Below are 24376 nucleotides of genomic sequence, written 5' to 3'. Positions count from 1 at the left end.
ATGTAGGGCTACGGGTATGCCTGCAGTTTTGCAAACTACGTAGGGGTGGAGGAAAGAGGGGGTCCGGTGCAGAATGAAAATGGTTGAGCCTTGCTCCGAAATGCACTTAGGACTGTTTTCCCCAGATTCGAGATCCTTTTATACATTTGGGAACAGGAGCGTAGTGTCTCAAAATAATTTTGGGAGGCTGAGCTCTATCAAAATTAGAATTATCTTAAGATAATGAAGAAAGATGATAACTAAACATAGGCAACTATATCCCCGGTTAGGAGGCAAAATCCCCCCCCCCCCCACCCCATCACCACCAATTGCATAGGAAACTGCAAGCCCCTAGGTTGGTTATGTCAAATATGTCTTTGATAATTTTATCAGTTAATCTTCAACCAACATTCAGCGTTTGATGGCTAAAAAATGATAGTTTGGTACAAATAAACTCCAGCTACGAAGTTGTTTGATAGTCATGCCGTATTGCATTTAATTTGTCACCGTTTTGTGGTTTCCGCATTTACGGTTATATTACAACGTTTTTTTACATGTTTGGCTCCAGGTGACAAATTAGGCGGTTCCAAGCTTCGTCGGTGACGTGAAAAGCACCTTTTCACCGCTGCGGTGGCACATCGTTTGAAGGAGCGTCACTGGTGAACGCTGGTGACCGTGTAACCCGTCGACCTTGTGTTTCCTGGTGGCAGTGATCATCCTTTTGTTTCAACGGTTTTTGACCCCACTGATGTGTCCCCCGGAATGCGACATGGCACTGCCGCAGTACAGGCATGGGAAGAGGAGGAGGTCGGGGATGTATCCCGAAATTTTCGTGGGAATTTAATGTTAGCTCTCTGACAGTGCACGGCGAGGTCTGACGTGGTTTTCCCTCGGGCGCCCAGCGCTGGCGCCGCCCCTGCTGGTTTCCTCCAGCTAACGGGCGAGATGGACGTCGCACGGTGGCTCTGGCGGGGCTTTGACGGCTTGCCGCATCGGCGCATGCCGGGCGATCGATGCGTGCGGTGAGCAGTGAGCAGCGACGGCTGACGGGCGCCCGCTGAGAGGAGGCCACACAGGTGCGGCCCCCAGCGCGCGCCGCCCGTACACCTGATGGCCCGGCTAGCAGCAGTATCAGTCGTCCAGCGGGCGCATCGCAAGAAAATTGACCTCGCGGATGAGGGCGTGTGTAGCAATCATCTGGCCGTCCAATGATTGCACGCCCTTAAGATATTACAATACAATGCTTCCTAGTTTGTTGCTGGAAAAGATCGCATTGCAGGCCGATAAAAAGGCCGAGAGTGCCGGGCGTTACAAAACACTGGGTCTGCCTTGCCCAGTGTGCTTAGACAAATAGGGCGGTGTTTTCAGGAGGTAGAGCCCACTAGTGCCAGTTCAGATAAAGAGCAGGATCAAATCAAGGCCAGGGCAGTTCCGCAGCGAATAACGCATGCCGGGGAGACCTGCCGCACCTCACTGCTGGCCCATCCTGGCCGGTTCGTCTGCGACTGGTCGGGGCACGACCACCGGCATTTGCACCGCTGCGGTTCCTCAGGCCCGTGTTGGCAGTGCGAGGAGCGCGCTTCAGGGGGTGCGACGCGGCGCAGCGGAGACCGCAACGGCGGGCACGCGGCGTGACCTGCCAGCGGCGCCAGGTCGAGTCGGCGGCGCTGCGCAGCCGCACTCCGTGGGGCTACCGCGCCGAACGTAGCCATTTGTGACGCATGCGCGAGCGCAGTCTAAATGCGGTAGTGTCAACTAAAAACGAATAAAACTCGACCAAACAAACATAACTGAGAGATTCAGCATGCATCGACAGACACCAGCCTCTCCTAGAGTGCTTGCCAGATTCACTGGCTGTATTGTAAGCAACACGCACTCTCAAGTAATGTTTCTTGAACTCTTCGACCAGCGGCACCGTTAATTTTTACATTGCATCGGAAACGACTGATGCGCGTGAATGTGAGCGCAAATAATTGGGTTATCATCATGTGAAATACGTGTGCAGCTATTGTGATGAAGCATCAGGTGATCAAGCTGCTGAGTGTCTTAATACTAGCTTGTCTATTTTGACATCTGTCGCTGCTGTAAACTTATTTTGTCAATGTAGCAGCATATTTAAATCTACTTAACATAAACTTCTTCACTTTTTAACATTAACTTGTTTCGGCAACTTAATGCTTACGTGCTTCAGGAAATAAATTTGCAATATTTTGAACGTAAATTTTGCCAATTTTTTAGCTTTACACCACAGGATGCAGTTTTTCGGGCTGCATCGAAAAATATAAACAGCTTAATAACTGAGGGTGGAGCTCAGATCTGTTTTTCTTTTGAACGGTAGCTTAATGCCGAAAAACGTCTCACCGCAGGATTTCTTCACAAGTACGGTTAGACGTCGCAGCCTTTGACGTTAGTCCAGTAGCAAGAATACCGCACTGTTCTGTGGCCGGAGCTTGACTAATCGGTTTGTACGCCGGTTGCAACTTTTATTATTTATTATACGCCAATCGCATGTGACCGGTTTTGAGCAGTAGTTAATTTACTACTCCCGAAGGTTCAGACCCGCACAAGTATGCTAGAGGGGAACGGGTGGGGAATTCAAACGCTCATGGTCGGTTCTGTTACACAGATAAAACGCGAGACATCCCATTTCACTAATAAAACAGACCTTTCCTGGCATGCTGAGCGCGCTCAATTCAACAAAGTCATCGCGGTCAAAAACACAGCATGCGTTCTGCGCCCCGCTCGAGTACGAGGCGCACGCTCGTCTATTCAAAGGGTTTGTCACGACCGGTGGGCGTCAAAGGTGACGCCACTATCGCACCACATCAGGTCCAGGCCGCGCAGCACGAAGTAGAGGAGGCTGGCCGTCGGCGGCGTCCACAGCGTGAGCACGCGGTGGCGGCGCCTCAGCCGGGCCGGGGCTCCGAGGCAGAGGAGCAGCGCGAGCACCATGACGACTGCCGTAGCAGCCAGAGGACGGGACAGCGGCCAGCTGCAGACAGCGCGCTACCATCACTACAGCGGCCGGGTACGGACAGTGCGGTGGTGGCGGCAGTGTCAAGCTGCGGAAAACAGCTAACGCCACGGCAGCGACCGGCTGAGGACAGCACGGCACCGTCACGACAGCAGCTGTCTGTGAAACACTCGGCAACATCACAGCAGCAGCCAGCTCAGCGCAGAGATTTCTCATGGGGGCAAGAACAGAACATCATTTGACTATAAATGTGTCTTGTGGGGCAAGTTTTTCTGTCCGAAACAGGTAATATCAGGCAGCGGTTTCTCGGCACCAGGACGTGCGGCATTGAGATAAACATTCTTATTTCTGGCGGTGCAAAAAAATTGCAATATAACGTCGCACGGAGCTAAGGGTGAGTGATAGCCTCTTCCATCTATTTGGCATTGCTCTTCTCCTTCCATCGATATTTCATACTTGCCCGGGTGAACGGTTGAATACCCTTCGCTAGGGTGTGGGTGGGGGGGGGGGGGCGATTTGACCCCCTGATATATCAGACATTAAGAGGTCAAACACGGAAGATCACTGATGTCGATTTAAGGCCAGTGACCTTGTTTGACCTAAAGGAGGGCATGGTGATAGAAATCTTACGAGATTGCTTTGATTTTGAAGTCTGAATCAGCGCAAAGGATTAATTTAGGCGGTATGTCCCCGAAGACAAAATGTTGACGGAGGTCATTTTAAGTCAGCGACCTACTCTAACCCTAAAAGATGCCTTTTACGGTCCCTGTTGTTAATAATCTCGAAATGAACACCAGAAACTCCCCCATTCAGCAAGATCCCAAGGGGCAAAAACAAAGTGGTCAGATAAAGGTCAGGCCTCGATAGGGGCCTCATACTTGCCCTTAAGTCAGTGGAAGTTGTCGTGATACTATATCGAGCTGTTTTACTCCCTAAAAAAGTATATCGGAGAAGTATGATGTCGTCTAACACTCCGCTATCGTATCAGATTAAACGATTCCTTATAAATTGCCTTTGCTATCAGCCTTGACTTGACTTTGACCTGCCATGGATCAGTGGCCTTGTAGGGCACATCAAATTGCGCGTACCAAAAAATCCGCTATGCAATGGCCTACGGTTACGCAAAAATTGGCGCGAATACACGCGCCGTTTGGAAGTTAATCTAAAAAAACCTAGAGACGTCAAATTGACCCCAACCGGGAGCGTGCTACCTATCGCTAATTATTTGGAATTGCTTAGGGGAAGAAACTTTCTTCAGACAACGCTCATATTTATGTCAATTGTAGAAATACTGTTGTTAGTTACGCCGTTCGGTACGCTAAGTTTGTCGATTAACTTTTTCCCTCTTTTTTCCTTTTCTTACTAATATCAAACATCTTTTCACTTAGAAATTTATACATTTTCAGGCCACGATGAGCTTACAACTACGTGGTTTGATTACCTAGTGAGGCTGCTTTGATGTGGCTGTTGTACTTTTAGTGCAATTCGTGAGTTTCGGAACTACAACTATTTTACTTTAAAAAGTCTGATAATGTATTATGTTATCATTTGCTAAGCAGTCGTACGACACATACTGCTTTTAATCTTGAGAGAATCCTGGGCCTTGGCCTATTTCCACTGATGATATCCGGCCACATATCAGCCACGGAAAACCCAAATAAGTGTCACAAGTGATAATCATTTATGGACAACACCAGCACCCGCTCAGTTATATAGCACCAAGGTGACACGAGTGTGGCGCCGGCACGGACCGCGTGTGCCCGGTGACTGGGCAGTCGCTTGGAGCAGCCCATCCGGTACGGACTGGGACGTGAGGCGCGTGGACGGGAGTGGACAGCCTGGCAGCAGCTGGGACTGCGGGTGGACGCACTCTCCAGCTACCAGCAGCTGGGGTTTGGCTACGCGGCATGCCCTGGCGGCAGCTTGGGACCACGGGTGGACGCACTCTCCAGCTACCAGCAGCTGGGGTTTAGCTGGACGGCATGCCCTGGCAACAGCTGGGACCGCGGGTGGACGCACTCTCCAGCTACCAGCAGCTGGGGTTTGACTAGGTGGCATGCCCTGGCGGCGGCTTGGGACCACGGGTGGACGCACTCTCCAGCTACCAGCAGCTGGGGTTTGGCTGGACGGCATGCCCTGGCAACAGCTGGGACCGCGGGTGGACGCACTCTCCAGCTGCCAGCAGCTGGGGTTTAGCTGGACAGCATGCTCTGGCAACAGCTGGGACCGCGGGTGGACACACTCTCCAGCTGCCAGCAGCTGGGGTTTAGTTGGACGGCATGCCCTGATAACAGCTGGGACCGCGGGTGGACGCACTCTCCAGCTACCAACAGCTGGGGTTTGACTAGGTGACATGCCCTGGCGGCAGCTTGGGACCACGGGTGGACGCACTCTCCAGCTACCAGCAGCTGGGGTTTGGCTGGGCGGCATGCCCTGGCGGCAGCTTGGGACCGCGGGTGGACGCACTCTCCAGCTGCCTGCAGCTGGGGTTTGGCTAGGCGGCATGCCCTGAAAGCAGCTGGGACGGAGGGTGGAGCGGGCCGGTTCAAAAGAGTTGAATTCCATTAAAAGACCACAAACGTGTATTCGTTCAGCAGAAAACGGTTTACGGATGGCGAAGACTGGCCACATCCAAAGCACATTCCGAACAATTATGATGTGGGGTGGTGCCATCTCAGCAGGTCTCGGCGCAGCCCATTGTTGTCGCATAACGTCATGCCACCAGAGCAACATTGTGTATCTGGCGTCCCTATTATCAGTGTTTCGAGGCGGTCAACGGCTTCGACAGCACCCACCTGGAGCAAAGCAATGCGTGGTAGATGACTGGCGCCTCTGGTGCAGCATCTGCCGCGTGTTCCAGGTAATCATCTCCGGTAATTCCAGTTTCCTGGTCTCTCGATGCAGAGAACGCAAATGTGCTGTCCTGGCTGGGTGTTGATTTCTCGGGCGTTGTCAGATACTTGACCGTCGTTCGTGATGCTGGGACTCGAAATTGTAGATCGTCGTTCGCAGTGTAGCTGAGGAACACCGCGTCATCAATGACCAAGCCAAACACCGTCACAACCGGACTTTTCTCGAAAGGAGTCCAGCACACACATACCGAATCACGCATACCTACATGCAAATCATATCACATCAAACATACACCAGTTGACCACGGCAGCTGATCGCAAACGCTCCTCTTGTGCCGTCGTCACGAACACAAGCGCTGACTCTCAGTGATAAGAGACTGCACGGCACGCCTTTCCGATGTAATTATAAGGCAGTGCAGTACAGTTATAAAATAGTGCAAATGCAGTGCAGTGTAGTGCACTTGATGCCAAGGGTGTGAAGCACTGCAGTTGTGAAACGGGTTTTGTACTTGTCCCCGAGCCCTTGGACTATGATTTGCCGATTGTTTGCGCTTGATGGGCAGCGAACATCGCGTCTACTAAATTCTAGAAATGCCCCTACCTGTAGTAGTCCACCAGAGGCAGAAAAGCAGCGTTCTCAACGTGCCACAGGTCGTCAATGTATGGATACTTGTCATAGTTCTCTTCTGGTATGACATAGAACGGCAGAGTATATTCAAATGGCCGACCAGCGTCCTCCTGTGTACAACAGAGGAACGTTAAGGCGCAGAGCTACTGGTTCAGTTCAGGGCTCAGTGCTCTTAAACCACCTCAAATCATCACGAATCATCGAGGTCAAGATCACCAGTATTGACTGACTACTAGCAAAACCAAAATATGTAAGAACACCAGTTGGATGCAAAAGAGCCAGCCAGGAGCAACCGCACGAAAATAGAATAATTGCCAACTTGGGTGATATCTGGGTATCCGGTTTCACCACGGCTCTTTTTGTGTTCCGTGATTTGCACAAGTCCGTAACGGCACCAGTTTTGTTCACTATTTTACGGAAATGGAATATCTGTGCATTAACTCTAGTCATCGTTCATGATTTTCAGCAAGGCCGTTCACACCTGTCCTTGCTGCCTGCTGCACACGGAACCACAGTCTGACGTTGTGCTGGCTGCAGACGTGGCACGCACCTGTGTGAGGCGGGCCGTGTACTTGCCAGCCGGTAGGGCGTACTGGCAGCGGACGTGCACCGTGTGCGAGCCGAACACGACGCCCAGGTCCTCGCTCGCGGTGAAGCTGCTCAGTGTAATGCTCTGACGCTGGGAACAGCTGACACGTGGGCCATTGCCAAGTCGGTCATGCCGAATGTCCTGTTGAGCCGTTTTAGATCGTACAATGGTGCAACGTTTATAGTGCTGGGCACAGGGTGGCCACTGACGATCAACAGGTTGGGGCCCAATTAACAGTCAGCTCAAGTGCAGCTCCCTTATTTAGAGTTCAGAAAAAACTTGCGTCACATCTTGCCCATCACTATGGGCTACAAACTGGTTGAGAAGTTTGAATGCCTAATCAAGATTTTACAACCCCATTCAGTGAATAACAACATCTCTATACATCCTTTGAAACACACCGAGATATGGATGACTGAATTGGAGGTAACCAAATTATGGTTGTCAAAATACATAGATTTCTGCCGTGTTCTTCTTCCTCGAACAGTTGATGTCTGGTTGCGAGGACAAAATTTCCTACCCGACCCTCCCCAGAGTACCCACTGCGGTCCGTCAGACAAGCACCAAATCTCACCGTCCACTTTCACACCTTTTTGTACTTCCTACCTACTGTTACATCAGACGTGTGTGATTTGATCAGTATAACCAGTTTTCTCAAAATCCTTCTGACCAGCTCAAAATTTCGATTTGAAGTAGCTGACCACGCGGGAAAAATTTCATTTGACTCTGTTCATCACTACGAAAGTGTACATTTCATCTGCACTGCTTTTTCCAACTTGCGCGTTTTGTAATGTTTGCAACACACTAATGTGCCAAATTAGTTGTGTAGAAACGTTATTCTGTAGCTTTGATTTCTCCCCCCCCCCCCCCGCATGGCGTTCACCATAGCGTCTCTTTTCGCGGCGCACTTTGGCTTTGGGATGTGCGTCTCAAATCTCAAACTGGATCTTGACAGCGACGAAAACGGCCAGGATTCTAGCTATATAAGAGTGAACGGAAATGCCCCCTTAAGTAATTCTCGACACCGCTGCAATCTCGTCCGTTTGACACTTGATCCGATTCTCATAATTCGCTTGATGCCTTGCAACTGGCGATTTCTGCGAGACGAAATCAAGGGCGGATCCAGAAGGAAAGGTGCCAACCAGGCCGTGCTCGTCCAAAATGACCAGAGTCTTGCAAGAAATGGCTTCTCTAGGGTCTCTGGATTTTGAAGAAAGCAGAGTTAGTTTTACCAAGGGAGTTTCTTTTGGAACACTCGTACAAAAGAAGCGAAATCCTTTGAGTTATAAAAATAGGGGTGTCATTTGACCTTTTGCTCACAAGTTAGCGTCGGTCCCTAACATGGCGTTTTGAATTCGCCTTCGGGCGAAATACGCAGTCCTTTCATCTACGGTAAAGTGATCACAAACACTGCCTAACCCAGGGGTATAATTTTGTATTCAGCTGGGGAAGGCGCCACAACCTCTAACTTTCAGTACATAACATCGGCCAGCGCAAATAGCCGCACTCGAGCGCACGTGCCCCTACTTATCAAATTTATGGCATAAATTAATATGTACGAGACCAAATGTTCACGACTTAAAATTCCAGGAAACACGCAAGAGCCTGAACATGTGACTGGATTTGGATTATGGGGTGTAGACTATATATGTATACAACGCATTACACATGTGAGCATGTGCAATCAGTTACATCCATGTCAAACCAATTTGGCGCTGTGTGATCGCAAACAAGCGCCATTTGTTTACTAAGAGCCCTCCATAAGTGATCATGATATCGATCCGAGCACTCCCCAGCCCGCTGGTATCGCTCTGAACACCGCAATGACAGTGACCTATGCCTATATCGCTTGAAGTCCATGGCAATCCAGGTGTCACCGAGAAGGGTGCAGGTCACCGAGGATATATATATATATATATATATATATATATATATATATATATGCTGGTTTCTAAGCAAATACATAAAGTTTCGAAGATGCCTGGCAACATGCAGTATTCAACGCTCGAGCGTGGAGGTGAAGTCAACTTCAAGTCTAACCTTCAGCTAACGTGAAGGGCCTCTTTGAAGACCACGTGTAGAATTGGCGTCTGAAAACGTACTGAAAACGGTGTGTTGATATCACCACCCGCGTGTTTAGATCTCACCAAACTCGCCAGGGGTACCTAAAGTCTTGACCCTCCGTGAGCGGCCGATAAGTGGCCTCGAGACCGATTTTGGCAGCGCATGTTTTCAGACTGTACGGAGCCGCCTAGCGCCAAGCTGTGTTTCTGGCGTATTAGTGTTCGCCCACCCTCATCTTTCCGGCGGGCTGACCGACACGCACGCTTCCTCGACCTCGCACGATGGTCGAGATCCGGCCGGCGATGCTGGTAGTCAAGACGCCGATTCTCGTGCTGTTCCGCCACCCACCGGGGAACGCACCTAAATTGAGGAGCGCCGATAACTTGCTGGCGACACGATTCCAATAGCGACCCTCAAAAGTTCATGCTATTACTGTGTAAGTTAATCCTGGATCTCACAGTTCAACGTTTTGAGTAGGCACGTGATCTTGGCGGCCTTGATCGCACGTCCAGGATTGCGAAATTCTCGTAGCATTTTACGACGTTAGACAGCACCAATCTCCTTAAATTGCGTTCTGCAACGACCGTGATTGTACTCACAGCTATTTTAGGTATCTCGCTCACGATTTGGAAACCGGAGGGAAAGCACCAGTGGCTGCGGTGGCTGCCAATAAGTAACCAGTTTCTCTGAAAGTGTTTCGGTGTGGTATTTCCGTAGGCAGGCTGTTTTCGGCGACGTCCAAAGATTGCCTTTGACCGTTTGAGATATGTCTTTGGGAATGGGAGTATCACATGATCCACGTGACGCACTGATTCAAACTTTAACCAACAAACTCTCAGTAACAGGCCTTTTCTCGCTGGACCAACCGCAAACGTTCTTTTAGTCGTACCAGTAGAGGTGTGCACGGTCATTGTCATGACGACGGTGGTCACGACTGCAGGGGATAAGCGTAGAGCTGTTACGCAGCGTTAATGGCGTAATTTGGACTTGAAACTCATTAAAATTGCTGTCCTAATTATTTCTTAACGGTGCCGCCGTGACGTTACCCAATGATCTAATTAGACATAATTAGTCCTGAGGTTTCACTAGCGTATGTTTATGAAATATGCCCCATAGGTGCAACACTTCCTTTAAACGGAATGTTCCACCTTTACATGGGGTTTTTAATTGAAACAGCCATTCTGAAGACCTTTCAGTGCTGTTCGCAACCTTGCCCTTCTTAAGACCTAAGCCCTTCTAGTTTCTGAGCTACACACTCGCGAAAATGGGGAGAGTATTTCAAAGCGACTTTGGCATTCATGACGCCATAATAATGTCATTCAAATTCTGACATTTCATGAGCTACACGGCTATCAAGGCCAAGAAAATGCAATTTTCGAGGCGCTCATGTCTGGCGTTCATGAGCACGACTTGTATATATAACAGCCCTCAATTGGCTCTCAATCAATGTTGTGCAAGGTACGATTACGTAGTCAAACCATGACACATTAAGGAGCATATTTACTAGATGGAGAATTGTGCTGTTCTAGAGCAGTCTTTTCTTGAGTATACCAATAATTATAGTGAGCTTGCTTCATCAAATCTGATCCTTGCTTCAATATCTTCAAATGTGAGATTTGAAGACATATTCCCTTTAAGCAGACCTCATCTGGCGCTGTGCAATTCGGTCCGCCAGACAAGCCCCAGCTCCCACCATCCAGTCTAGTCAGTCACGGACCTCAGCCTTCACTCTGCGCTGCGATCAGTCACAGAACTCAGCACTCACTGTCCGTTTTTGTCAGTCACTAGACTCAATCCTCACTGTCCGCTAAGCCCGCCAGACAGACCAGACACACACAATTCGCTTTGGTTTGATAGACCATGACTCTGTCCTGTCCGCCGCCGTCTGTCACCCACCGGATCCGTCCTCCGCCGTATGTCACTCACCTGACCCGTCCACTGGCGTCTGTCACTCACCGGACCCGTCCGCCACCGTCTGTCACTCACCTGACTCGTCCTCCGCCGTCTGTCACTCACCGGATCCGTCCTCCGCCGTCCGTCACTCACCTGACCTGTCCGCCGCCGTCTGTCACTCACGGGACCTGTCCGCCGCCGTCTGTCACTCACGGGACCTGTCCGCTGCCGTCTGTCACTCACCGGATCCGTCCTCCGCCGTCTGTCACTCACCTGACTCGTCCTCCGCCGTCTGTCACTCACCGGATCCGTCCTCCGCCGTCTGTCACTCACCTGACCTGTCCGCCGCCGTCTGTCACTCACCGCATCCGTCCTCCGCCGTCTGTCACTCACCGGACCCGTCCTGTACCGTCTGTCACTTACCAGACCCGTCCTACGCCGTCTGTCACTCACCAGATCCGTCCTCCGCCGTCTGTCACGCACCGGACCCGTCCTGTACCGTCTGTCACTCACCAGACCCGTCCTACGCCGTCTGTCACTCACCGGACCCGTCCTCCGCCGTCTGTCACTCACCTGACCCGTCCTACGCCGTCTGTCACTCACCGGACCCGTCCTCCGCCGTCTGTCACTCACCTGACCCGTCCTGTACCGTCTGTCAGCCGCAGGCGGATGGTGAATGGCCGGGCCTGGCGCTTGGCCGCCGCCTTGTCTTGCTGCGACACGAGAGGTACGGCCAGCCAGTGTGGTCGAGCCGCGCGCCCCACGTCAAACTCCAGGTCCACTGAGACAGCGACAGCGCCGGCCCGGATGTACGGGAACGGAATGCGTCTCGTACTGCCGGGACAGGGTCCGGCTGAGTCAGCACGTTTGCTGCACCACACTGCCAGTACTCACACAGAGGCATCCGTGAGTGCTGCTGAGCAGGCTGGCATATCACATCACGCATTATTCTATTATCATAACGTATCACGTCATGCCATATTATAATCACCATGTCCTCCTTTCACGCAACGGATTAGTTACAAGCACAACACATTCGCATCGCAGCGTGATCAAAATTTGGGGTTTACTTTCTATGACTGATCGACAAATTAGCAGGCAAACGTGTGCTTTGTAACTGTAGTCTTCAGACGATGGTTTGTGTGATGTGTATGACTTCTGTTTCAACTAGCTGCAGCGTGCTGCCACTGAGCACGAGTTTTCAGCACCTGCTTAAGTCCATGCCATCACCATACTACCGAGAACGAAAACGAGCACGATCAAATGAAATTCGCCAATGAAAACAGTATGCATATTGGAGGGCATGGAACCGAATACGAATCCACAATACAACTTGTTCCTGCAATATACATTGGATGTGCGACATGCATTAGCACGCTTACATGTTGTATGGGACCGGCTTTTGGGTAAAAGCTTTAAAACGAGCTGGGTTTAAGATCCACTAGTCTGAGGTGGCCTGGCATTTAGGTAGCTATCCAAGCTATCCTTGTTTTAGAGCATAGCTTTGTTTATACGCTGTTTTTATATATGCCTCGCCATCATGCAGTTGCAATGGTATATCAAGGTCAAAGGGAGCGTTCCAAATTTACATGGGATTTTGAGCTGAGATGGCCACTTTTAAGACCATTAAGGGCAGTTCACAGCCCTATCCTGTTTAAGACCTAAAACCCTTTATTTCTGGGCTGGACGCCACGAATTTGTGCAGACCATTCCAGGGCCACCAAGCCATGCACGACACTATAAAAATATTGTGTGAATACTGCCAGCTCACCGGTCATGTTTTACTCAAGGTAGAACAATCTGACCGTCGCGTTATTTGTGTCTGGCGTACGTCAGCACATCCTCAGGCATCAGCGAACTTTTGGCGAGCAACCGATGCAATTATTTCGGTGCAAGTTCCGACAACGAGTCACCGCTTGTGTGACATAATACCGAAATTCGGGCATTGGTGCTACTTATGACGGAAATAAGACTTGGAATAGAATAAGTTCACAAAAGCATCACAACCAACTACGCGAATGCATGAAAAAATAAGAAAGCAGCAACACACGTACAAGACCACGAGGAAGGGCTAAGACATGCGCAGATAATGATATTTGGTTTATGCAAGCGCCCATCGATTGACACGCCATCTCTCGACGAGACGAATTACTACAAAAGAGCCAGCCGGTCTGCTGCGGCGGCAATTTGGCACGAGCAGTAACGTGACCAGAGCGCCTGGCGTGCGGCATCGTGACCCGAGCGCCTGGCGTGCGGCATCGTGACCCGAGCGCCTGGCGTGCGGCATCGTGACTCGAGCGCCTGGCGTGCGGCATCGTGACCCGAGCGCCTGGCGTGCGGCATGCGGCCAGCAGAGGCGATGCATCCCTCCCGTACAGTGGCCATCGGCTCAGCTCAGGGAGGCTCACCTGGATGTCGTGTTGCCCTGTCTGTAGTGTCCCGTATACAGGGCCATGGCCAGCAGGTGGCCGTCGTCAAAGCAGCGGATCGTGGGCACAGATGCAGCCCGAGCCCGGACTGTCTCCACATCCGAGCCGCCGTCAACACCCTGTCGGTGGGACCGACGCTAACGTGCCTCGGCCTCCGATGACAGGCTCGCGAAGAAGATGACACCAGGATGAAATCGTGAAATGCGAGCACCCTCAAATGGATAGTTGTGTTTGTATCTCCCATATTTAGCCAACAGACATATGTTTACATACAGACTGGCAGAAGAGTACAATGGCACCACAATGATATCCGAAATATGCTTCAAGGAGGCCACCGTGATTTTGAAGGGCGCTTCACAAGAATGAAAAACATATATCCTGATTAGAATATTCAAAAAGGTTTTCAAACCCCCGAACCTGAGATATAATGAAAACACCTTGTCGTCTACACTTTGGCCGGGTCGTCAATGTAAGTGTGTCAATGTGCGATTTAAGTCTTACGGGTAAATTTTATTGGGAACCTAGTCCCTTTGATGTGCACTATGTTACCACTGAGAAGTCGATCCAGAAGACGAACTCTTCTGCGACATGCCTGTGCAGCCGCCAAACCGGTTGGCAGCCTGGAGCGGAGCTGGCGAAGCGGGGTAGCACCTGCGGAGGCGGAGGCACCTGCGTCCCTCTGTCCATGCTACCGGCGACGCGGCGTAGTGCACGGCGTGCGGCACGATGACGTTAGTCCGGTCGGACCATCAGTGCGCACGCACACATCACGTGACCAGAGCGGTGCTGCGTAACGTGTGCTTTGTGATGAAAGGGTCATCTCAATCCATATGCACTAGGGTGTCCTGAAATGCCACTTTGATGGAAAAGGATGATTGCTCAGGGCTAGTCTAGTTCTCCGACTCTAGGCGGTTCAGTGGTGACAATTTTGGCAAAGTTCACGCATGTCCAGGGGTTGAGCAGAGCTCAAAGTTTCCTTTTTGCGAGCCATTTTTCTGTCCCACACTCCTTCCAATCGCATTCACCTTTAGCCAATCGGCACACCAGTCAGATGTTACGGTCGAGAATATGAAATCGGTGTGGTAAAAGAGCGCTAAGGGCTTTAATAAAAGCGCCCGAGTCAATATACGTTTTGAATGTATACGTCCATTTTTAAAGCGCCCTGCTACTGACAGAGAAAAATTAACTGCAACTACCGAGTTGTATGCCCTTTCCTCAACCCATATGCATGTGCGAATTTTGACAAAAAGGACACCACTGGACTCATGTTAAATCAAAGAAGCCAACTAGCACTGAGCAACTCTTCAAAATAGTGTTTTCTGGGGCGCCCTAATATCAACATCAAACGACCAGAGCTCTGGGATAAAAGGTAACTTTGGTTGGTAAGGAAAGACTATCCCAATTCATGTCACATTGTACGGCCAGAGCGGTATAATAAATGAGGAGTGGGGACAACTCGCATAGAGCCTGCCTGGAATCCAGCGGCGAAATGCCAACGACCCCCCACGTCACAACACCGTGACATCTCGACAGCCAACCGAAGCCAGGTCACTCTGGCAGCGCGAGCGGAGCGTACTGCCGGCTGTTAACATGCGCCCGGATGGCAAATTGAATACCGTTCACTCGGGAGGGGGCCAATTGGAACAGCTGAGATATAAGAAATAAGAAAGCTTTAAACACCAAATTCATAGGATGAGTTGGGCTGTACGTTAGATCCATTGCGTCAAAATCTGAGGCCCCCTGGTTGTAGCCTTCGGGTCAAATAAGGTAAAACAAGGTCAAACTCCAGATTAGTGTTCAAAGGGCCTCAGGCCCTTTCATGCAGCCCCCGTGCACCTAGATACCTGTTCCAAGTAAGAGGTCACTGGTGCTCCTTGAAGGTCAGTGACCTTGTCTGACCCTTCGAATGTCCTGGCAACCAAAATTATACATGCCTGCTTTGACTTTTGTATTTGATGAAACGTCAAGGATAACACTAGGCAGTGTGCTCCGAAAAAAACTGGCTTGGGTCATTTTAGGTCAATGACCTTTTCTGACCTTTAGCAACTCTATGGAAAGTATATTATGCGGTTCTTCTTCCATAAATTTAGAATGAGCACCAAAAGTGCCCCAGACAGCAAGGCATAGAGTACAAAACAGGTTGGTTTTGTTCTTGATTTGCCATTCATACCTGACCTTACGTCAATATAACTGGTTTTTGTACTTTGTACTTCAACTTTTTGTGAACTAGGTAACTATATCAGACATGTATGACTCCGTCTAACACTCCGGTGTTATATTAGACTGAACGATTCCCTAGAAACTGAGTTCATGTCCTGACTTTAACCTGCTTAGATCAGAGACCTTACAAGTTGCATCTGAATATTTGACGCCAAACGATCCACTGTTCAATTGTCTACGGCTACGGGAATTGGACGCGGCTGCGCCGCGCCGTTCGGAAATTATTCCGAAAAATCTTCGGGGTCAAACTGCCCTCCTACCCGAGCGCGTGTTACTCTCCACCATCCTGACGTACCGTGACCCGTGTGAAGTCCAGCCGCAGGCCGGGACCGTCGAAGCCCCTCTCGCGTCCGCGCAGCCGCATCAAGGCATTCTCAGCAATCCGCCTGAAAAGCCGTGTCAGTGCTGACTGTGGTAAAAGGAACACGGCATGGGCAAGGAAGCGTCGACAGCTGACGATGAGCCACATAATGCTAGCGGTATTAAGGCGCTGCCCAGGAAGACAACAGCTGTCTGACCTGAGCTGACAATGCCAAGACTTTAGGAATATCAGCCAATGCTGGCCTTAGCTGAATACAGTTAAAACCGGTACCATTACAGGGAGTGCTCCACATTTGTACGGTGTTTTGAACCAACAGAGAAACCTTGTAGATCATTCGGTGCAGTTCACTGCGCTGCCCTTCTTAAGACCTAAGTCCTTCTTGTTTCTGAGCCACACGCCCGCGAAGATGTGCAGACTATTTCGCGGAGACCATTCAAGGTCACCCAGGTATCCTGACCCCACAATGATGTCATTCAAATCATGCCATTCCATTGACCGTTCGACGATCAAGGCCAACAAAAATTCAGTTACCGAGTCGTTTATATATGGTGTTCGTGAGCACAATTTCCAAATATAACGGCCGTCAATTGGCTTTTTATCAATGTTGTGCAAGGCACGATGACGTAATCAGGCAATGACGTATTGGGGAGCATACTTACTAACAGAGATATTGTGTTGTCCAAGGCAGTTTTTCACCTACAAGTACACCAATATATAATAATAGTTAGAAGTGAGCTTTCTTCGTCATATCTAATGCTTACTTTAATATCTTCAACTGTGGAACACTTCCCTGAATGGTACGCCAAACCTTGCACTAGCCTAACTAGCGCCACGCATCCAGGCTCGTGCCAGCACGTAACTCCACTGTTCACTTTATGTTTGCACACCTGGTGGCTCGTACAACCCAGCACTATTGCATACGGCACCCACGCGTACAGGACCAGTCGGCCTGCTTTCCTGCTGCCACCAAAGTGGCGGAACACCAGACCCACACTGACAGACCATCCACACTGGCAGACCAGCCAAGACCTCAGACCCACCTGAGGAACGGTAGCGGAAACTGATCCTGGACACTGGCGGTGAACGCCGCCGACATGTCAATCACCTGCGACCTTACGGGTGAGTTGACGTCGGACGTGTCGAACTTGCGCGCGAAAAACTTGGAGGGCACAGCCCAAGCCCTGATCGACTTCAGGTCTTCCTCGGTGAAGTCGCCAGGGCCCTGGATGTGCCAGAACCAGCGTGACCGAGAAGAACAACCCTACTTCGTGCCCTACCTACATAAAAGAGCCTTACCATGCGTGTCCACGTGGGAGAACAGTTTTATTCATCGGTTTAGGTGCAAAACAATCTTAACTGTTAGCATCAACTTGAGATCACTGATCAGAAGGAACAAACTACTCCTGCCCGTTGTTAACATAGCAAATTAACTGCTACCAACACGGCCGCCAGTGAGCCCAGTAAGCCTCGTGTCTTCAGACTTTCCAAAACGAGCAAGTTTTCTGGAGGGAATAGGGCACTACTCTTCGCAGTACGGTACTACAGCACGTCTCACCAGCGAAACGAATTCTCTTTACGCATGCGGCCCAAGCTGAAATCAGGCCCAATTGGCAACTTAGGATAGCCCACGACCCAAGCAAAGCAAAAAGGCGCATTTTCAACATCCATCCAGACAAGCAACCTTGGTACCGTACCTGCAAATTCCCAAGGTCATCAAACACTAGCATTCCAAGCTCCCTTTCGGTCTTTCAAAAGGCCAGTACACGTAGCTGTACATCCGATCAGTGGTGAGCAGTCCCGGGCTGGTTGTCCCGGTGGACCCGGCGTCACAGCGTGTCATCTTAAGGTGGGGGTTCGTTGTCACCGCACTCGAACTTAAGGTGGGAATTTGGTCTCGCCGTGTCCGGACTTAAGTTTCGGGCGTGGTGTCGCTGCGCCATGCGTGGTAGCGCGGCCTGCGAAGTCCCAAAGAGAACAACGCCAAATGATCGGTGCAGTAGCCAGGGGTTGAGCATCATAGCAGTGAGCTGTATTTGTTCTGTGAAAACGCAAGGCAAAATGCAAATTAATCAAAACACGCCGTTCTGTATCATTGCTTTACGCGGTTCCATTTCGTCCATTCTTTTCATGAGGTCTTTGCTGTTCCACTCCTCCCAGATTTCAAGCAAATTTTTTGTCGAATGCTTTGTACGAATGCTTTTGGTTTCATAGCACTTGTCATCAGAGCTTGTTGCGCATGTCCTGAACTCGACACTCAAAATACGCATTATACATACTTGATTGCATTGATGTATGGAAAAAGTGGTGAAACCACACTCATAAACCGTATGATACACAGTGCAATGTAAAATGGTGGTGTGTGTGTGTGTGTGTGTGTGTGGTGTGTGTGTGGTGTGTGTGTGTGTGTGTGTGTGGTGTGTGTGTGTGTGTGTGTGTGCGTGTGCGTGTGCGTGTGCGCGTGTGCGTGTGCGTGTGGTGTGGTGTGTGGTGTGTGCGTGTGCGTGTGCGTGGTGTGCGTGTGTGTGTGTGTGTGTGTGTGGTGTGTGTGTGTGTGTGTGTGTGTGTGTGTGTGTGTGTGTGTGTGTGTGTGTGTGTGTTGTTGTTACTGTTTGTACTTCTGGCTACAGACCACAGGGCACTTGGCAATGACGTAGTCCTTGCACGCTCATGGCGGAGGTCACGAACCCTGGACTGGCGAAGCAGCGGGAGGGCAGATTCATCACCCAGAAATCGATACAATACCATGCGGATAAGAAGCCAATCAAACAATACCAGGACTATGCTGATGAGAGAGAAGTCCCCAGATGAGCAACCTGAGAATCCGCCACCAATCAGGCGTAAGTGGGTATTGCCGCGATAAATCCACCCGCAAGCTGCCTGTGGTCATGGAAAGCACTCCAAGCACTGCGTGCAGTCCGCGAGCAGCACGGCAAGCGGCGTGCTTTTGATCACAATATGTCCCGTTGACAGAGCCGCTTATGTAACTCCTGCCTCTTGCATCATTCCCAAACAAAATGAACAGCGGAGACATGGGTTGTTTGAGAAGACTGCCGTCACTTCTGCATTCTGTACCAGGTTCCTATTTTTTCTAGGTCAGTCATCCAAACTTGCAAAAAGTACCTACAAAATAGGCCAATGCTAATGACGCATACACACACTCCGTGCCAGACATAAACCAAATGAACTGAAATCCCCTGGGCATAATCAAAACTGATCCGACCCCAATCACTTCGTGTGCCCAGCTGAACACTACCCTGCCACAAAAGTCCGCGTCGTCCTGGTGCCTACACAGGCCATCCAGGTTGTCCTTCTCGAATCCCTTCATGTGGTGTAGGTTGGTGTTCACCATGGCTTCCCTGCAGTGATGCACAGATGCAGATGCAGGTAGTATGTGTTACATGTCGGTATTCAGCAAGGTTTCCTCGCTGCCAGGCCCTCAGTCAGGATTTTTGCGAGCGGTTTGGAAGGAGTGGAATTCGAATGCGAGGCTGTCTTGACACACACTTGAAGGAACGACATGGGTTTTCGAGGCTGTCTTGACACACACTTGAAGTGACGACATGGGTTTTTTTAGAGACGTCGCTCAAAAATCACGGATTTCGTTAACCGGAGGGGTGTCATGGACGCGCTTGGCAGCAAGTATTATCCATCAAAATGCGGTGACAGTTTGTAAAAACATGGCGTTTTCATGTTAAAACGTGGTGAATTCGCGATTAGCATATCCTCTTCCTTTGTTGGAAGAAAGCTTACTGAAACAATGGAGACTGTATATAAGTAATTTTTAGTGCAATGTAGGTAAGGGAATTTGCATTTAGTAACTATAAGGAACAGGAACACTTCCACAGAATGCGTAACTACGTGTGCGGACGGCAGGCTGCATGGAACGATTTAGCATTCGGCACAGTCATTGGAGAAACATCGCAAAATTGTGCATTTGGGGACAAATAGGAGAAATGGCTGCTTGTGACATGACACGCATTTACTTTAGCTGTTAGATGCTAGAGGGAAGTCTCTGTTTGACGCGCAGCGCAAGAATTTTAAGATACGCGGTTCTTAATGTGATTTTCATTTCCGGTCGAATTCACTGCCTTTTTTATTCAAGCGAGCCTGAAAACATTTCGCCTTTGTTACAAATGTCCAGTTAATCCCGATTCACGCCAGGCAAGCAACACTTCTTAAATCTAATCTGAAGCAATCCATCATGTTAAGCCAAATCATGGCCCATGAAACATAACATGGCACATGACACCGCAGCATAACATGCATGAAATATACTTGTGAAGAATGTATTATTGGGTTGGCTTTCTTAGGAAAGCTTCAGTCTGGTTCAGCTCATTTTGGCCGATCAATTTCCTAACGTCCTCTATTTCGCACACGAGTTGTACAATTTCGCGATCCAGTTCAGTTCGAGAAATCGACTACTCGATAATGGAGGCTCTTGATTATATAAGTTGTTCGTTCTTCAGCGTATACGCGATACCGAAGCGATAACAATTAAACACATCCGGCGATAATCAACTTCAGGATTGCTCGTTAAACTTACTCCATCGTGAAATCAGTGATGTGCCTCAGGTCAGATGAAAGTCGTCTCTCCAGAGAGCAATGACCCAGTACTGGGCGGTGGCCTTGTACTGAGCGGTAGCTCGGTACTTAGCAATGGCCCGGTACTGAGCGGTGGCCAGGTACTGAGCGGTGGCCCGGGTCTGAGCAGTAGCTCGGTACTTAGCGATGGCCCGGTACTGAGCGGTGGCCAGGTACTGAGCGGTGGCCCGGTTCTGAGCGGTAGCTCGGTACTTACGTGGCCCGGAACTGAGCGGTGGCTAAGTACCAAGTGGTGGTCCGGTACTGAGCGGTGGTCCGGTACTGAGCGGTGGTCCGGTACTGAGCGGTGGTCCGGTACTGAACGGTGGACCGGTACTGAGCGGTGGCCCGGTACGCAGCGCACCGGTCCCATCGATAGCGGTCATACGATTTGCGAAACATAGAGCCGTTTTCATACGAAACATACGAAACATAAGCCGTGTCCAGCCTTACCTGTACGGTGATGCGTATAGCAGAGTGGAGAAGAAAAACTCGTCAGGAATGGCGTGGTGTCTGAACCGGAACAGCCGCCGCGCTATGGCCGGATGCTGCTGCAGGTTCGTGGCGAACTCAGCCATATCTCGCGACAGCACGAACCACTGAGAACTGCCGCGCAAACAGGCCAGAGCTCAAAATACCGTAGCGACACCTTGCAGTGAATTGCAGGTACTTGCCAACATAAACGACCCAAGGCATTTAACCACGGGTGTCGCTTTCTAAAATCGGTTGACGGGAGTGGTGAGCCGGCAAAAGTTGACCCAAAACCGTGATTTCTCCCCGAATGTCTGTCACTTAAACTTGCACTCAATGTTAAAACAAGGAACGTTTAAAAAAGTTCGTCGATTCAAAAATGAGGCGCATTACCGTGGACTGTGGACCGGGCAACCACCTACCTGCGGTAAATTCAGCTGATCGCATCCTGGCTCGTCCACGGACCATCGGCCCACCATTTGTCGTCGCAATTTGGTTGGGTTGGTAAATTTGACTTTGCGCTAATGACTACCCCTGGGGCTGATTATGTTTGCCTCTCAGTTGGTAGTCGAATACCACGCCCAGTCACAGTCACAGACTGGAAGTCCAGTCACACAACTGTGCGGCAAATACACTTGCCACTGATCAGGGAAGCCATACTGAGCCACCCTGTACTTTAAAAACCTACCACATATAGCAATATATTGTACTTCATCCCAATCCTGGTCTTATCGTGTGCCACACTTGTCAAACGCTTGCAGAGTAGCTTCCCATATGAAGGGGCTGGCATTATAAAAATATTAAGCCGCTACGGGATACTCGTTGATACGGAATCGACATAATACAAATAATGATGTGCCCAGGTACTTAGTGTATTCGTAGGTAATGAGCATTTCTTGCTTTTCTGTGGTCCAGTATTCTCTTTTTACCCATATGTACCGAGGAGAACCAGAGGGGTATTGGAGTGGGAGGGCCAAGTCACCGTTGGAGGGGCTCACCCCCCCCCCCCTAACGGTATATAAAACGATACCCGTGCGATTTACAAAATGAGTACCCTGAAACACGTGGGTCCTCGCAGCATATGTCTTTGAAGACGGCAACAAGATGCGAGCAAATAACACAGGGAGTAAAGAGGTTTCGGGATTTAAGACGGGCTGCCAAAATAACGTCACCTATACCTTAGTACCGTTCTCCATCACTTGCCTGCCCTTGAGACGGACCGCTGGATCGAGAGCGTGTGTCGCGCTCAGCGTGTAGACATGGTTGTCGCACATCGCCCTGCAGGCATACGTATGACTAGGGCTTAGAAACAAACCCGCCCGGCCCTCCATGGACATCCGTCGCTCAACCGGTCATGTACACGCATGGCGAGTATCAGTTCATATTGCTGCGGCTTTTATAGAAAAATATTATGGATTATACCAGGAGTGCACCGAAGGCGGCGGCTCAGGAGAGGCGACAAGATAAAACTGGAAATTGGCACACGTGGAACAAAACACAAGGTGGCCATAGAACATTTAATTTAGTAGGCGAACATTGATCGGAACTCGTTGAAAGCGGCCTATGTGGGGACAAGTTTAAATAACGGCTAGATGACTGAAGACGTCGATATTTACTGCACGTGGCTGGGTCGCCCCGGCTTCTCCTTCCAGCCATCGAAGGTGGACAGCATAGAAGTACCCCTATGGGCGGCCAGCGCTGCCGCCAGCTCGTCCACACTCCTGATGGCGAGGTCCGAGCCGCTCAGCACCACCGCATGGTCCCAGACCCCCAGACGCAACAGCTCCTCCAGCGCCTGCGGTGTCAGGGACGCCATTCATCGCCGCCATGCGGTGTCAGGCTCCGGCAGCTCTTTCGGAGTCTCCCAGCAGCACAGGTCGCGAAGGTGGGCATCAGCCTATATGAGGAGTGCAGAGCCCGAAATGTGTGCAAGTAGCACGCCGATGATAAACTACCCGGCGGTAAGAGTGAGTCGTTGGGCAGGCACATCTAGGCCCGTCTGAGGCATCCCTACGACGAGCCGGCGTCACCATCTGAGGCACCCCAGCGACGAGCCGGCGTCACCGTCTGAGGCACCCCTGCGGCTAGCCGGCGTCACCATCTGAGGCACCCCAGCGACGAGCCGGCGTCACCGTCTGAGGCACCCCTGCGGCTAGCCGGCGTCACCATCTGAGGCACCCCAGCGACGAGCCGGCGTCTCCGTCTGAGGCACCCCCGACGAGCCAGCATCACCGTCCGAGGCACCCCAGCGACGAGCTGGCGTCTCCGCTTAAGGCACCCCTGCGACGAGCCGGCATTACCGCCTGAGGCACTCCTGCGACAAGCCGGTGTCACCGCTGATCGGACCAGCACCCGGCCGGCGCGCGCCCACAGGCGGCGTGTTCACCTCCAGCTCGGCGCGCACGATGTTGTAGGACGCCCAAGAGGTGGCGAATGACCGCTCGCCGGGCAGCACGCGGACGTTAGGGAGCCGGCGTAGAGTTGACGTCAGCAGGCGACGCACCTCCTCGGCGCGAGAGTCCGCGTGCACCACGTAATAGTGTTGTGGCCTGTAGATCTGCTCCAGTAGCTGCAGCTGTTGGACACAGGTCGCCTGTTCATCGATCACCACCGAAATGACCCGCACAGCTGCGCACCACTCACTCACATTCAAGCAGGGTGTATCGCTTTCGGTGCCTGCTCTCGGTTCACAATCGACGGTCGATAAAATGTGCCCGCCCTGTTAGGTCCTGTCAGGCCGAGATCACCACGCGCAGCCACAGGATACATGTGGCCGCAGCCCACGGTCCGCCGCTCGGCCGGGCGCGCTGCCGCCAGACATGACGTCACAGCGGGCAGGGACCGCCTGTCCTGACCATAGCCTGACCTATGCTCAAATTGTTAGTCCCACAGTCACCCCAGGCAATCATTTCAATCGGGTGTACCGAACCGCGCAAGTGTTTCAAGCATGTCGCCAAATGTTACTAATGGCGCTAATCATAAGATAAACATGTGCAATTCCAAAGACAGGAAAGTTCCCTCGCGTTCCAGGGCGTCTCATTTCTCGGAAGGTAGATATGGAACCCTAGATTTCAATGCAGCATGAAGTTGTGCGGAACACTCCTGATCGATGAGCGCGCCCTTGGGAGCAGACCGGTCAGGGGTGGATTGCTTGATGCACGGCCCATTCTTTCGACGACGTGGACGTGACTATTGACCGCAATCAGAGTGAGCCGAAGAGGTTTCGGTGCGGTCGGTTCTGTTCACATATCAGACGAGTGGGTTCACATGTCAGGCAATCTATCGCCAATTGCCCCTTATTGGGGTAGATGCACAAAATAAGACCACGGCATCGGTTCCGGTATCTTATGTTTTGTTTCTAAAAGCTTATGTAG

At 50.9% G+C, this 24376-nt stretch overlaps 1 protein-coding gene across 1 annotated transcript in view; it reads right to left on the bottom strand.

Annotated features, from left to right (window-relative positions):
• Positions 1-1734: 1734 nt before the first annotated feature.
• LOC119111317 (uncharacterized) overlaps positions 1735-24376 on the bottom strand; it is a 75406-nt gene continuing 52764 nt past the window's right edge. Inside the window, exons 8-21 of the mRNA XM_037235131.1 lie at positions 23389-23577; positions 22619-22797; positions 22206-22280; positions 20985-21137; positions 19204-19306; positions 16991-17172; positions 15924-16014; positions 13958-14059; positions 13388-13527; positions 11613-11813; positions 6984-7122; positions 6407-6543; positions 5749-5970; positions 1735-2971 (exon numbers count right to left, since the gene is read on the bottom strand). Coding sequence (XP_037091026.1) covers positions 2761-2971; positions 5749-5970; positions 6407-6543; positions 6984-7122; positions 11613-11813; positions 13388-13527; positions 13958-14059; positions 15924-16014; positions 16991-17172; positions 19204-19306; positions 20985-21137; positions 22206-22280; positions 22619-22797; positions 23389-23577 — 2124 coding nt within the window. The 3' untranslated portion in view covers positions 1735-2760. The remainder of the gene's footprint in view (positions 2972-5748; positions 5971-6406; positions 6544-6983; positions 7123-11612; positions 11814-13387; positions 13528-13957; positions 14060-15923; positions 16015-16990; positions 17173-19203; positions 19307-20984; positions 21138-22205; positions 22281-22618; positions 22798-23388; positions 23578-24376) is intronic.

The sequence above is a fragment of the Pollicipes pollicipes genome, unplaced genomic scaffold (genome assembly GCF_011947565.3).
Source record: "Pollicipes pollicipes isolate AB1234 unplaced genomic scaffold, Ppol_2.1 Scaffold_7261;HRSCAF=8764_pilon_pilon_pilon, whole genome shotgun sequence".
NCBI lineage: Eukaryota > Metazoa > Arthropoda > Thecostraca > Pollicipedomorpha > Pollicipedidae > Pollicipes > Pollicipes pollicipes.
Note: the sequence above shows the minus strand (reverse complement) of the source record. Positions and strands in the feature narration are given on the sequence as shown.